This window comes from Mastomys coucha, unplaced genomic scaffold (genome assembly GCF_008632895.1).
Source record: "Mastomys coucha isolate ucsf_1 unplaced genomic scaffold, UCSF_Mcou_1 pScaffold16, whole genome shotgun sequence".
Taxonomy (NCBI): domain Eukaryota; kingdom Metazoa; phylum Chordata; class Mammalia; order Rodentia; family Muridae; genus Mastomys; species Mastomys coucha.
The window spans coordinates 14,546,116-14,558,098 of record NW_022196898.1 but is presented as its reverse complement, the minus strand read 5'-3'; the positions used below and the strand labels follow the sequence as shown (position 1 = coordinate 14,558,098).

At 38.3% G+C, this 11,983-nt stretch overlaps 1 protein-coding gene across 1 annotated transcript in view; it reads right to left on the bottom strand.

The window, feature by feature from the left end:
* Window positions 1-7,452: 7,452 nt before the first annotated feature.
* The window catches only part of LOC116094308 (methyltransferase-like protein 9), a 73,949-nt gene continuing 69,418 nt past the window's right edge, over window positions 7,453-11,983 (bottom strand). Inside the window, exon 3 of the mRNA XM_031376167.1 lies at window positions 7,453-7,718. Within this exon, the coding sequence (XP_031232027.1) occupies window positions 7,453-7,718 (266 nt within the window). The remainder of the gene's footprint in view (window positions 7,719-11,983) is intronic.

Here is an 11,983-nt window from a genome sequence, read left to right as displayed (position 1 = left end):
CTAGTTTACCCAGGCGCTATTGATCAGAACTATTCAGGAGAGTTAAAAGTTGTGGCATCCTCCCCACGTGAAATCACCTTTGTGCCCGCATTTGAAAAAATCGCTCAGCTTATCCTGGTTCCTATGTCTGCTAAGGCTTTTACTAATGAGACAGAAAAGGGAGGCTCTGGTGCTCCTGAAATATTTTGGATGCAGTCTATTACGAGTTAAAGGCCCTATTTAAAATTGAGTATTGAAGGAAAATTATTCAAGGGGCAGGTGGACACTGGAGCGGATGTGTCCATTTTTAGAGCTCAGAGCTGGCCCTCAGCCTGGTCTCTGACTGAGTCTATCACTCACCTCCAAGGGATTGGATATGCTAGCAATCCAAAACGAAGCTCTAAGCTGCTTACCTGGAGTGATGAGAAAGGTAACTCAGGACTTTTTCAACCATATGTCGTGCCCAATCACCCGGTCCTGGTTTGGGGCAGAGGTTCTGTCTGCGTGTTTTCCCAAGCCAAAGAAGAGGCTCTCTGGATACCAGAAAGATTGGTATGACAGATTGATTCGGAGAAGCCGATGCCTTAAGATATGCTCCTCCCAGCCAGTTTTGCCTTTGATAGATTTTTTTTCTTCACCAGTTTTGTGTGTGTGTGTGTGTGTGTGTGTGTGTGTATGTTCGTTTGCTTTGGAAAACTGCTAATGTCTGCTTTTCCCGATCAAAGCAGAAGATGGGACAGGCAACTCCCGAGAAATGCCTGTTTCCGAGAAATGCCAGTTGCTAATATCTGCTTTTCCCGATCAAAGCAGGAGGTGGGACAGGCAAATCCCAAGAATTGCCTGGATCCTGCTAATTGACCAGCTTCTCAAGAAAAACCTGCTTATCCGCTTCAAGCAGTAAAAGCTCCCATGGAGCAAAGCTTTTGTGACCGGTTCATTGTTCACTAGATCAGGCATCTCCCGAGAATGCTTGGTTCGCGCTCAGCCTCCAGGCTTTCAAAGGTTAATTCAGTTCTCCAGAGGCTTCAAGGAACTGATTTGCATCATCCTGAGATCAGCTCCTGGCGACCGGAGCCCTGGCTTCTAGCTGCACCACACCCCGCCCTACTGAATTCAGCACCTGACTGAAAGAGTTACGTCGGCCAGTTTCGGAGACTATGATCAGTCCTTGGACCATGGGTTTTGTGGATGAGCCTTGGCATTCTACTTGGAGGATGGTGCATCCTGATGACCCTTTTCTGGCTGGGAGGTCACCCTAGGCTGGCATGTGGATGATGGCCATCTGGGTTACAGATGTTTCATGGCCTGGATTTCCCACTGTGCATAATTGCCTTGGAGGACGGAGCCAGAAGGTGTTATGCGCTTTTATGTTGCCCATGTATTTTTGTCGAGATCGTATCGCATTTCCCTGCATTGTTTTTAAACAAAATAGGGTGAATTGTACTGTCCCCGCTGAGCTCAACAGGATTCCTCAATAGGACTCCGGAGGCAGCAGCCCAGCTTGGCCCATCAGGTGTTTGGGACCAGAGACAGCTCCAGGGATCAAAGACAGAACTGGTAGCCCAGAATTCAAAAGGAACTGAACCTTTAATCCACTTTCCTGCCTGGAGCCCTCGCCTGCAGGGGCTTGTTGACAGACTGATATGTTTCTTCCCTGTTCTCACTTCTATGCTAAAAGACATAAGACTGTTTTGCCTTAGGTATAAACATCCCGATTCACTAAGTAAAGATCACACCTTGATAAGAATCTACTTGGTGTCGTTCCTTGTCTCCTAACCCGCTTATTTTCACAGAAACTTGACTTCCCCAGTTCGTGAATCACCCACGGTAAGAAGTGAAACTGCGGGTCGGTTTCCTTCACATCCCTAGGATGAAACCTACTTGAACATTATGGATGATCATCTTGATATGTTCTTAGATTAGGTTTTTGAGAATTTTATTGAGTATTTTTCATTGATATTCATAAGGGAAATTGGCCAGAATGTCTCTTTCTTTGTTGAGTCTTTGTGCAGGTTTGGTATTAGGGTAATTGTGGCTTCATAAAATGTATTGGGTAGTATTCCTTTTGTTTCTATTTTGTGGAATAGATTGAAGAGTATTGGTATTAGGTCTTCTTTGAAGATCTGGTAGAATTCTGCACAAAACCCATCTGGTCCTGGGTTTGTTTTTTTGTAATTTTTTGTTTTGTTTTGTTTTGTTTTGGATTGGAAGTATTTTAATGACTGCTTTTATCTCTTTAGGGGTTATGAGACTGTTTAGATGGTTTATCTGTTCCTGCTTTAACTTTAATAATTGGTATCTGTCTTGAAAATTGTACATCCCAACCAGATTTTTAAGTTGTGTTAAGTATAGGCTTTCGTAGTAGGATCTGATAAAATTTTTGAATTTCCTCAGTTTCTCTGGTTATAGTTATCTTTTGTTTTCCAATTTTGTTAATTTGAATACTATCTTTGTTAGTATCCTCTTAGTCTGGCTTATCTATCTTGGGTTTATCTATCTTGTTGATTTTCTCAAATAACCAGTTCCTGGTTTTGTTTATTCTTTGTATAGTTCTTTTTCTTTCTACTTGGTTGATTTCAACACTGAGTTTAATTATTTTCTGCCCTCTACTCCTCTTGAATGTATTTGCTTCTTTTTGTTCTAGAGCTTTCATGTGGGCTGTCAAGCTGCTAGTATATGTACTCTCCACTTTCTTTTTGGAGGCACTCAGAGTGAGTTTTCCTCTTAGAACTGCTTTCTTTGTGTCTCACCATTTGGGTATGTTGTACTTATATTTTCATTAAATTCTAAAAAGTCTTCAATCTCTTTCTTTATTTCTTCATTGACCAAGTTATCACTGAGTAGAGCATTGTTCAGCTTCCTTGTTTATGTGGGCTTTTTGTTGTTCTTGTTGCTATTAAAGATTAGCCTTAATCTGTAGTGATCTGGTAGGAGGCATGGGATTATTTCAATCCCCTTATATGTATTGAGATCTGTTTTGTGACCAGTTATATTGTCAGTTTTGGAGAGAGTACCATGAGGTGCTATGAAGAAGGAATATTCTTTTGATTTAAGTTGAAATGTTCTATAGAATCTGTTAAGTCCTTTTGATCCATAACTTCTTTTAGTTTCACTGTGTCTCTGTTTAGTTAGTGTTTCCATTATCTCTCCATTGATGAGAGTAGGATGGTGAGGTCTCCCACTATTATTGTGTGAGAAACAATGTGTGCTTTGAGCTATAGTAGAGTTTGTTTAATTGTTGGGGCCTGGCCACCTCTCTAAGATGAATTGCTGTTAACTCACACTGTGTTAGGCATAAGTCACTTCCTGGTCAGCTCATAAAAAGAAGAAACCCAAGAAAACAAGAAAATCATGAAAGGAAGGAACTCAGGAATACAATGAACTTATAAACAGGGTGCTTTTTCACTGTGCTTCTGGTTTTTTTCCTTGCCTTTTGGCAGGGGTATATATATTGGAGCTTAGTTCCTAAGTCAAGTGGCACTCTCTCCGCACAAATGACCAGTGTCTGTGTTTTCTTTCAAATCCTCAGGCCTTTGCCCATTTCTCTTAACTTTGATGACTCGGGTGCCTTCAAGTGGAAGTTGCACCGAGATTGGAAAGAAAGTAATCCCTGAAGGATCACCGCAGAATGTTGGCAGGCAGGTAAGGAGCATGGGGTGTATTGAAGATGGGCACCACTAGCTCAAGTCTACCCGAAAGAAAGAACTAGTCTCATATGCTTATGGTGAGTTACAAAAAACACTTGGTAAGCAGGTTTGAACATTGTGCCAGAAAAAGTACAGAAGACCTTTCCTTATTCATATCTAAGTCACCAAATGTTACAAAATGGGATTAAGCCTCAAAAAATTATAGATTGGATCAATTGAAAACATTAAATGATTTTCAAAAATTATTAGGAGATATTAATTGGCTAAGGCCTAGCTTACTGGGCAGTTGCAAGCTTTGTTTGATAAATTCAAAAGAGATTCAGATCCTTAATCCCACAGAACACTTACCACTGAAGCCCGAGCCTACTTAGACATAGTTCAGAAGGCCTTACATTTAAATTATGTAGGCTATTATTTCCCATTAAAATTTTTAGTTTTTCCTTCTGTGTATTCTCCTACAGGACTATTTTGGCAAGTGAACCACAATTATGGGTCCATTTACAAGCATTCTCATCCAAGATTGTGATTTCTTACCCCCAGGCTGTTGTCAATTTAGTTTTAAGGTGTAGAAACTTGCTTTACAGGCATTTGATAAAGAGCCAGATATATTACTGTCCCATATATAAGGGAAAAAATTCAAATTTTAGCCCAAACTAATGAAGATGGGTCTGTCCTCTTATGTTCCACTATGAGTGAGTTTGAAAATCATTATCCAGTCAATAAATTAGCTCAATTTTTTAAAGAGCATCACCTGGTGTTTCCAAAAATTGTGTTTTTATACCCCTTTACTGGAGCTAGTTTGATTTTTACTGATGGTTCTTCTACTGGATTAGCTGCTGATATATCTGAGGAGGTTGCAGAATGATTGGAAGTAGATGTTAAATATGCACAATTAGCAGAATTATTAGCCTTTAAATTAGCCCTGCAATTGTTTCCCAGTGAGGCCTTAAATATTTATACTTATAGTGTTTATTTGGCCAAAAGTATATCTCCTTTGGAAGTACCTTTATGTCACATATTTCCACTGTTCAAGAATATTTATTAGATCTACAAGCCATGTTACAGCACAGAAAACATCCCTTATATATTGTAAATATATGGGCTCATTCACCTTTTCTAGGACCTCTGGCCAATGGAAATCACCTTGCAGATTTACATACTCACAGTCCGGTGGCTTTAAGTGAATCAGCCTTTGAGAGGGCTGTAGAATTACATAAGTGATTTCATCTTAATGCAGTTGTTTTTTTGCAATATTATTGTAAAATTATCAGAGAGCAAGCCACCAATATTGTTACACATTGGCCATTGTGTGCAGAATTCATATCCTCTCCCAATTCTGGTGTTAATCACAGAGGATTGATTCCTAATGATCTTGCAAATGGATGTTACTCAAGTCCCCTCCTTTGGCAAATTACTATATGTGCATGTGTCAAATGATACATATTCTCATATGATATATGAATTCACTCATAGTGTTGAAAAATTAAAAGATGTTAAAAAACATTGCATAAAACCTTTGCTTATATGAGTGTACACAATCAAGTAAAAACTGTTAACAGCCCAGTTTATACTAGTAAAGTATTTGGTGATTTTTGCCAAGAATTTAATATTATTCATATAACTGGTATTCCCTATAATCCTCAAAGACAAGGAATAGTAGAACAGGCACATTGCACACTTAAAGAATATTTACAAAAACAAAAAGGGGGGACCACTCTCTCTTCATGCACATTTATCTTATGTATTATGTATTTTATATTGTTTTATCTGTGGATTTTGACTTAGTCCGTTGTGATCTATTAGGATGCATGGGATTATTTTAATCTTCTTGTATCTGTAGGGGCCTGTTTTGTGACCAACTATATGGTCAGTTTTGGAGAAAATACCATTAGGCGATGAGAAGAAGGTATATTCTTTTGAATTAGGAAGAAATGTTCTGTAGATATTTGTTAAATCCATTTTCATCAAAACTTCTATTAGTTATACTATGTCTCTGTTTAGTTTCTGTTTCTATGATCTGTTCATTGTTGAGAATGAACTGTTGAAGTCTCCCACCTGAACTTTGTTAGTTTGTATCTTTTAAATGGGTAATTGAGTCCACAGATACTGAGATACATTAATGACCAATGATTGGTAATTTCAGTTAATTTTGGTGGTGGTAGTGATGCTGGAGGTAATGTGTGTGTGTGTGTGTGTGTGTGTGTGTGTGTGTGTGTGTGTGTCTGTCTGTCTGTCTGTCTGTCTGTCTGTCTGTCTGTCTGTGTCTGTGTATGTTTCCCTTTTTTTGATTTTGCTAGCAAGTTAATATACGTTTCCTGTGCTTCATGGGGGTTTTTATCCTCTTCAGTTTGGAGTTTTCCATCAAGCACATTCTGTATGGCTCAATTTGTAGAAGATACTATTTAAATTAGACTATATAATGGAATATTTTGTTTTTTTAATCTATGGTGATTGAACGTTTTGCCTGGTATAGTTTTCTGGGCTGATATCTGTGCTGTCTTGCAGTCTGTAAGACATCTGACCAGGCCCTGTGGCTTTTAGAGTCTCCACTGAAAATTTGGTGTAATTCTGATAGCTCTGAAGTTATCTGTTACTTGAAATATTTCCTTTTATTTTTTAATTATTTTATTTTATACATTTGATTATTAGATGACAGCAGGACTTTCTTTCTCATCCAATCTATTTGGTCTTCTATAAGCTTCATGTAACTTTATAGATATCTCATATTTTACGATAAGAATTTTTTTATTTGTGATTTTGTTGAACATGGATTCTGGAACTTTGAATGGAAAAACCTTCCAGTATTCTTATTTTTCTTAGATTTGGTCTTTTCACATTTTTTCAGATTTCCTGGATGTTTTCTGTAAGGAACTCTTTAGATTTAACATTTCCTTTTACCACGATATCAACTTCTTCACTTCTATATACTGCTCCTGATGTTCTATCTTTCATCTCTATTCTTCTGCAGTTATGATTGTGTCTGTAGTTTTGTTTCTTTACCTTGATTTTTCATATCCACAATTCCCCCAGTTTGTTTCCCTTCTTGCTTTTATTTCCATTTTGATGTCTTGAACATTTCATTCATTTCTTTCACTTGATTGTGTTTTCCTGCATTTCTTATGCCTTATTTACATACATATTTATATGTTTATTCATTCATGTATTTATTCATTTATTCAATTTACATCCAAATCATAGCATACCCTCTTCTCCTAGTCACCTCCTCATCACTCCCTTCATCTTTTCTTCCCATCTCCTCTGTAAAGAGTGGAACCTTGGTACAAACTTACTTGGCACATCAAGTTACTACAGGATTATACACATCCTCTTACACTGAGGCCAGATAAGGAAGTTCAATTAGGGGAACATGATCTATAGGCAATCTATAGAGTCAGGAAATGGCCTCACTCCAGTTCTTGGGGTACCTAAATAAAGAACAAACTGCACATCTTCCAAGAATGTGAGGGAGTACTAGGTCTAGCATATGGATGCTTTTCAGTTAGCGATTCAGTCTCTTTTAGCCCCTGAGAGTCCTCTATGTTCCTGGGCTTTCTTAAAAGATTTATTTCCTGATTTAAGGCCTTGTATCATCTTTATAAGATTGTATTTAAAGTATTTTCCATGAGTTTCAACTGTGTTGAAATCCATATCCAGGGTTTGCTATAGAGGTATAAGTGGGCTCTAGTGGTGCCATATTGTCCTCTGTGTTTTTGTTTGTTGCTTACACTAGACAATACTCATCCAGGTTTGAGGACAGAATATGGCTAGTTGCAAATTTGTGACTCTATCTTATAGGGTGAATAATTTTCCCTTGCTTTGGTTCCTCTCAGATCTTCTGGCTTGAACAGCCTGTGGTAGTGGTGATCAAAGAGTCTTTAGGTTTAGTTGTATCTGTCCGCTGGAGTTTTGGAGGCCTGTTTAACGTCTGGAGTTTTGGGTGTTGTGTTCCTTTTTTCCTCTGGAGTTTTGGAAATTGGTATGGTCTGAGGAGTTCTGGATACTGGGTTGGTCTATGGGGTCCCAGATACCTCAGGGTCCTGAGGTTCTTAATAATTGCAAAGTCTCTGCTAGAGGAAGAGTCTTTGGTTAACACTATGTTTAAGAGAAGAATAAATGAGGTTATATTCATATAATGAAGCTGATTTTTTAATTGGATATTTTCTTTATATCAAATGTTATTCTTTTTCCCGATCTTCCTCCCCACAACCCCCAGAAAATCTCTATCCACCCTCCCTCCCTGTTTCTGTGAATGTGTTCTTCCACCCACCCACCCACCCATCCACCCATACCCACCACCACCCTGCCTTCAATCCTCCTATACTTGGGCATCTATCAAGCCTTAATAGGACCAAGGACCTCTCCTCCCATGGATGCCTGACAAAGACATCTTCTGCAATGTATGTAGGTGGAGTCATGTGTACTCCTTTGTTGATGACTTATGCCCTGGGAGCTCTGGGGGTGGCTGGTTGGTTGATATTGTTGTCCATCTTGTGGAGTTTCAATCCCCTTCAACTCCTTCAGTCATTTCTCTAAATCCTCTATTGGGGACCCCACAATCAGTCCAATGATTGCATCATTCTTTGTATTTGTAAGGCTCTGGCAAGGCCTCTCAGGAGACAGCCATATCAGGTTCCTTTCAGCATGCACTATCCACAACAGTGTCTGGGTTTAGGAACTGTATATGGAATGAATCTCCAGGTGGGACAGTGACCTGACCTGCAGGACTTAAACAACAGGGTTCTTCAGAGAAGGGAGCAACAATGAAAAATTGGGATCAGGAGATGAAAAGAAAGGAGACAAGACAAAAATTCTGTTCAATATTCAATTTAGAGAAATAAAGGGCTTATGTGGATACAGACCACAAAGATATTTGCCCAGGTACACAGGCAAAACCAGAATTATCTCTTGGTTAATGTAAATGGAGTATCCCTATTGTAAAATGTCCAGAAATGAATGTCCTCATTGTAAAAGGTCCAGAAAGCCCCCTATTGTAAAATGTCCCAAGTCAATTATGAGAACAACTATAGGAATTGAGGCAAGATAGTAGAAGAAACAAAAGAGTGTTATTTAATAGATGATGCCCCATGGACAAGATGGAGACTGAGATATCAGGGGCTTTTAGGCTCCAACAGGCCCCCCTTTTGGATACAGAAACAAGGTGTAACTAGGATGGCAATATATCTGAATCAGCTTGGCCCTAGACACTCCAAGGGGATTGTGCATCTCTTAGGTCAGAGAGATTGCAAGAACAGTTATTCCCAGAATGCTCTGACCTATCATAGGGGTGACTCCATCAACTTAGCAGAGTTCCCTGTCTTTGGTTCTCATTCATACTAACAGGAACTTCCTCCTCTCAGTTGTCCATCACTGGCTAGACAGTCCATTGTACTGGAAAGGTGAAGGGCCAAACATGAGCTAGGTTATTTTAAGGACAGTTTGTAGGAATGCCATCAAAACCATCTCCCAGATCTGACATTGTCATGCGATGGTAATGAATCTGCAAGGTTTGGGCCTTAATTGCATTTATTTTTCCCTTAATAAAGGCCATAACCTTATTAAAAAGTAAAGTTCCTAGTGATAGTATAATTAGTAAGCCAAGCACTAGGGCAAGAAAGGGGAGAAGGTAGGGCAGAATTCCATTCCAGGAGCTCCACGTGAGGTTGTCAAAGAGTTCTGATGTCTCTTCTCTAATTCTTGTTAATGTTTTCAGATTGAGTCACACACAATCCTGTACTTGGTTCCATAAAAACAGAACTTTTCATGTCACAACTGTCAGGTGTCTCAGCAAGTTTACAGGTCACCATGTCACACCAATCACTCTAGGGGTTAGCAAGCTCCTGCAGCATTCTGTGGAAAAACACTAACATGCTCTCTTCACCAAATTAAATACCTGATCAAGATTATGCCATATGCCAATAAGTGGATCCTTCTGTCTCACCTAGGGATGAGTATGCATAGTTATAGGTTGCTATAGTCACTGAGCAAAGAGTTCCTTGCATCCAAATTTTAAAATTTTAAAAATAAAAAGGATAATTTAAAAATGTACACAGGGATATAATTCTCCCTTTTTTTGTTTCGTGAAAGCCAAATTTTTCAGAATGCAATCTGCATGTACAACAATTTCTTGTCCCCGAGAATTGTAAGGAATTCCAGTTATATGGGTAACATTAAATTGTTGACAAAACATCTCAAATGCTTGACTGTTATTGTTAACTCCATTATCTGTTTTAATCTGATTTGGAATACTAAGCATAAAAAAATAATGTAGGCAATGATCAATTACATTTTTAGTTGCTTTTCCTGTTAAAGCAATTGCAACTGGAAAGCTTCAAAAGCTATCAATAGTCACACGTACATATTTTACTTTGTAAAATCAGATATATGAGTATCCATTTGCAATAATTGATTAAGTATAAATCCTCTAGAATTAACACCATTATGTGGTACAGGTAGAGACTGAGAACATTGAGGACAAGTCTTGACAATTTAACATGCACATTCTGTGAAAATAACACATTATTTCAAGCCATTACTCTTTTGATGATGTAAAGAATGAGATTATATGGCCAATTTTTCCTGTGGAAGGCCTACAATGTGCCTGGTATAAATATCTGTTGTGGCATTGCCTTACGGGTCTTATCTAGGCAGTCTAGTATGACCTTTTAAATGTCCAAAGACAGTCCTTTAAAGGAACAGTACTTTCTCTTAACTTGAGTTATATATGCATGAACAATTGCAAAATTTGAGAAATTGCAGTATATTAAAAAGGAACAATTTTAAGCAACTGTAAGCCCTAGTTCATATATATTGGTTAACAGTATATAAATTAAAAGTTTAATTTTAACACTTTAAAAATACTGACTACAGACAGGCCCCACGAGTCTCAAGGGACTTGCAGGGCAGCAGGGACAGGACAAGCTCTAGTCAGAGACACCAAGAACATCTAACACCAAAAATCAAGAGATGGTGAAAGGCAAACGCAAGAATCCTCCCCACAGAAACCAAGACTACTTGGCTACATCAGAACCTAGTATTGCCACTGCAGCAAGTCCTAGATATCCCAAAACAACAGAAAAGCAAGAATTGGATCTAAAATCATATCTCACAATGCTGATAGAGGAACTTAAGAAGGACATGAATAACACCCTTAAAGAAATACAGGAGAATACAGGTAAAGAGGTACAAGCCCTTAAAGAGGAAACAAAACATCCCATAAAGAATTACAGGAGATCACAAGTAAACAAGTAGAAGCACTGAAAGAGCAAACTCAAAGATCCCTTAAGGAATTGCAGGAAAACACAAACAAACAGGTGAAGGAATTGAATAAAACATCCAGGTACTAAAAATGGAAGTCGAAACAATAAAGAAATCACAAAAAGAGACAACTCTGGAATTAGAAATCTTAAGAAAGAAGTCAGGAAACATAGATGCAAGCATCACTAACAGAATACAAGAGATAGAAGAGAGAATCTCCGGGGCAGAAGATAACATAGACAACATTGAGAGAACAATCAAAGAAAATGCAAAAAGCAAAAAGACCCTAACCCAAAACATCCAGGAAATCCAGGACACAATGAGAAGACCAAATCTAAGGATAATAGGTATAGAAGAGAGTGAAGACCTCCAACTTAAAAGGCCAGTAAATATCTTCAACAAAATTATAGAAGAAAACTTCCCTAACCTAAAGAAAGAGATGCCTGTGATCATACAAGAAGCCTATAGAACCCAAAATTGACTGGACCAGAAAAGAAATTCTTCCCACCACACAATAGTCAAAGCACCAAATGCACAAAACAAAGAAAGAATACTAAAAGCAGTAAGGGAAAAAGGTCAAGTAACATATAAAGGCAGGCCTATCAGAATTACACAAGACTTCTCAACAGAGACTATAAAAGCTAGAAGATCCTGGACAGATGTCATGAAGAGACTAAGAGAACACAAATGCCAGCCCAGACTACCATACCCTGCAAAACTCTCAATCACCATAGATGGAGAAACCAAAGTATTCCATCACACAATATATTTCCACAAATCCAGCCCTTCAAAGAGTAATAAATGGAAATCTCCAACACAAGAAGGGGAACTACATCCCTGAAAAAAGCAAAAATGTAATCGTCCAACAAAACTAAAAGAAGATAGACACATGAATGGAATGCCAGCTCTAACTACAAAAATAGCAGGAAGCAACAACTACTTTTCCTTAATATTTATTAATATCAATGTACTCAACTCTCCAATAAAAAGACATAGACTATCAGATTGGGTATATAAACAGGACCCAACATTTTACTGCATACAGGAAACCCACCTCAGTGCCAAAGACAGACACTACCTCAGAATAAAAGGCTGGAAAACAA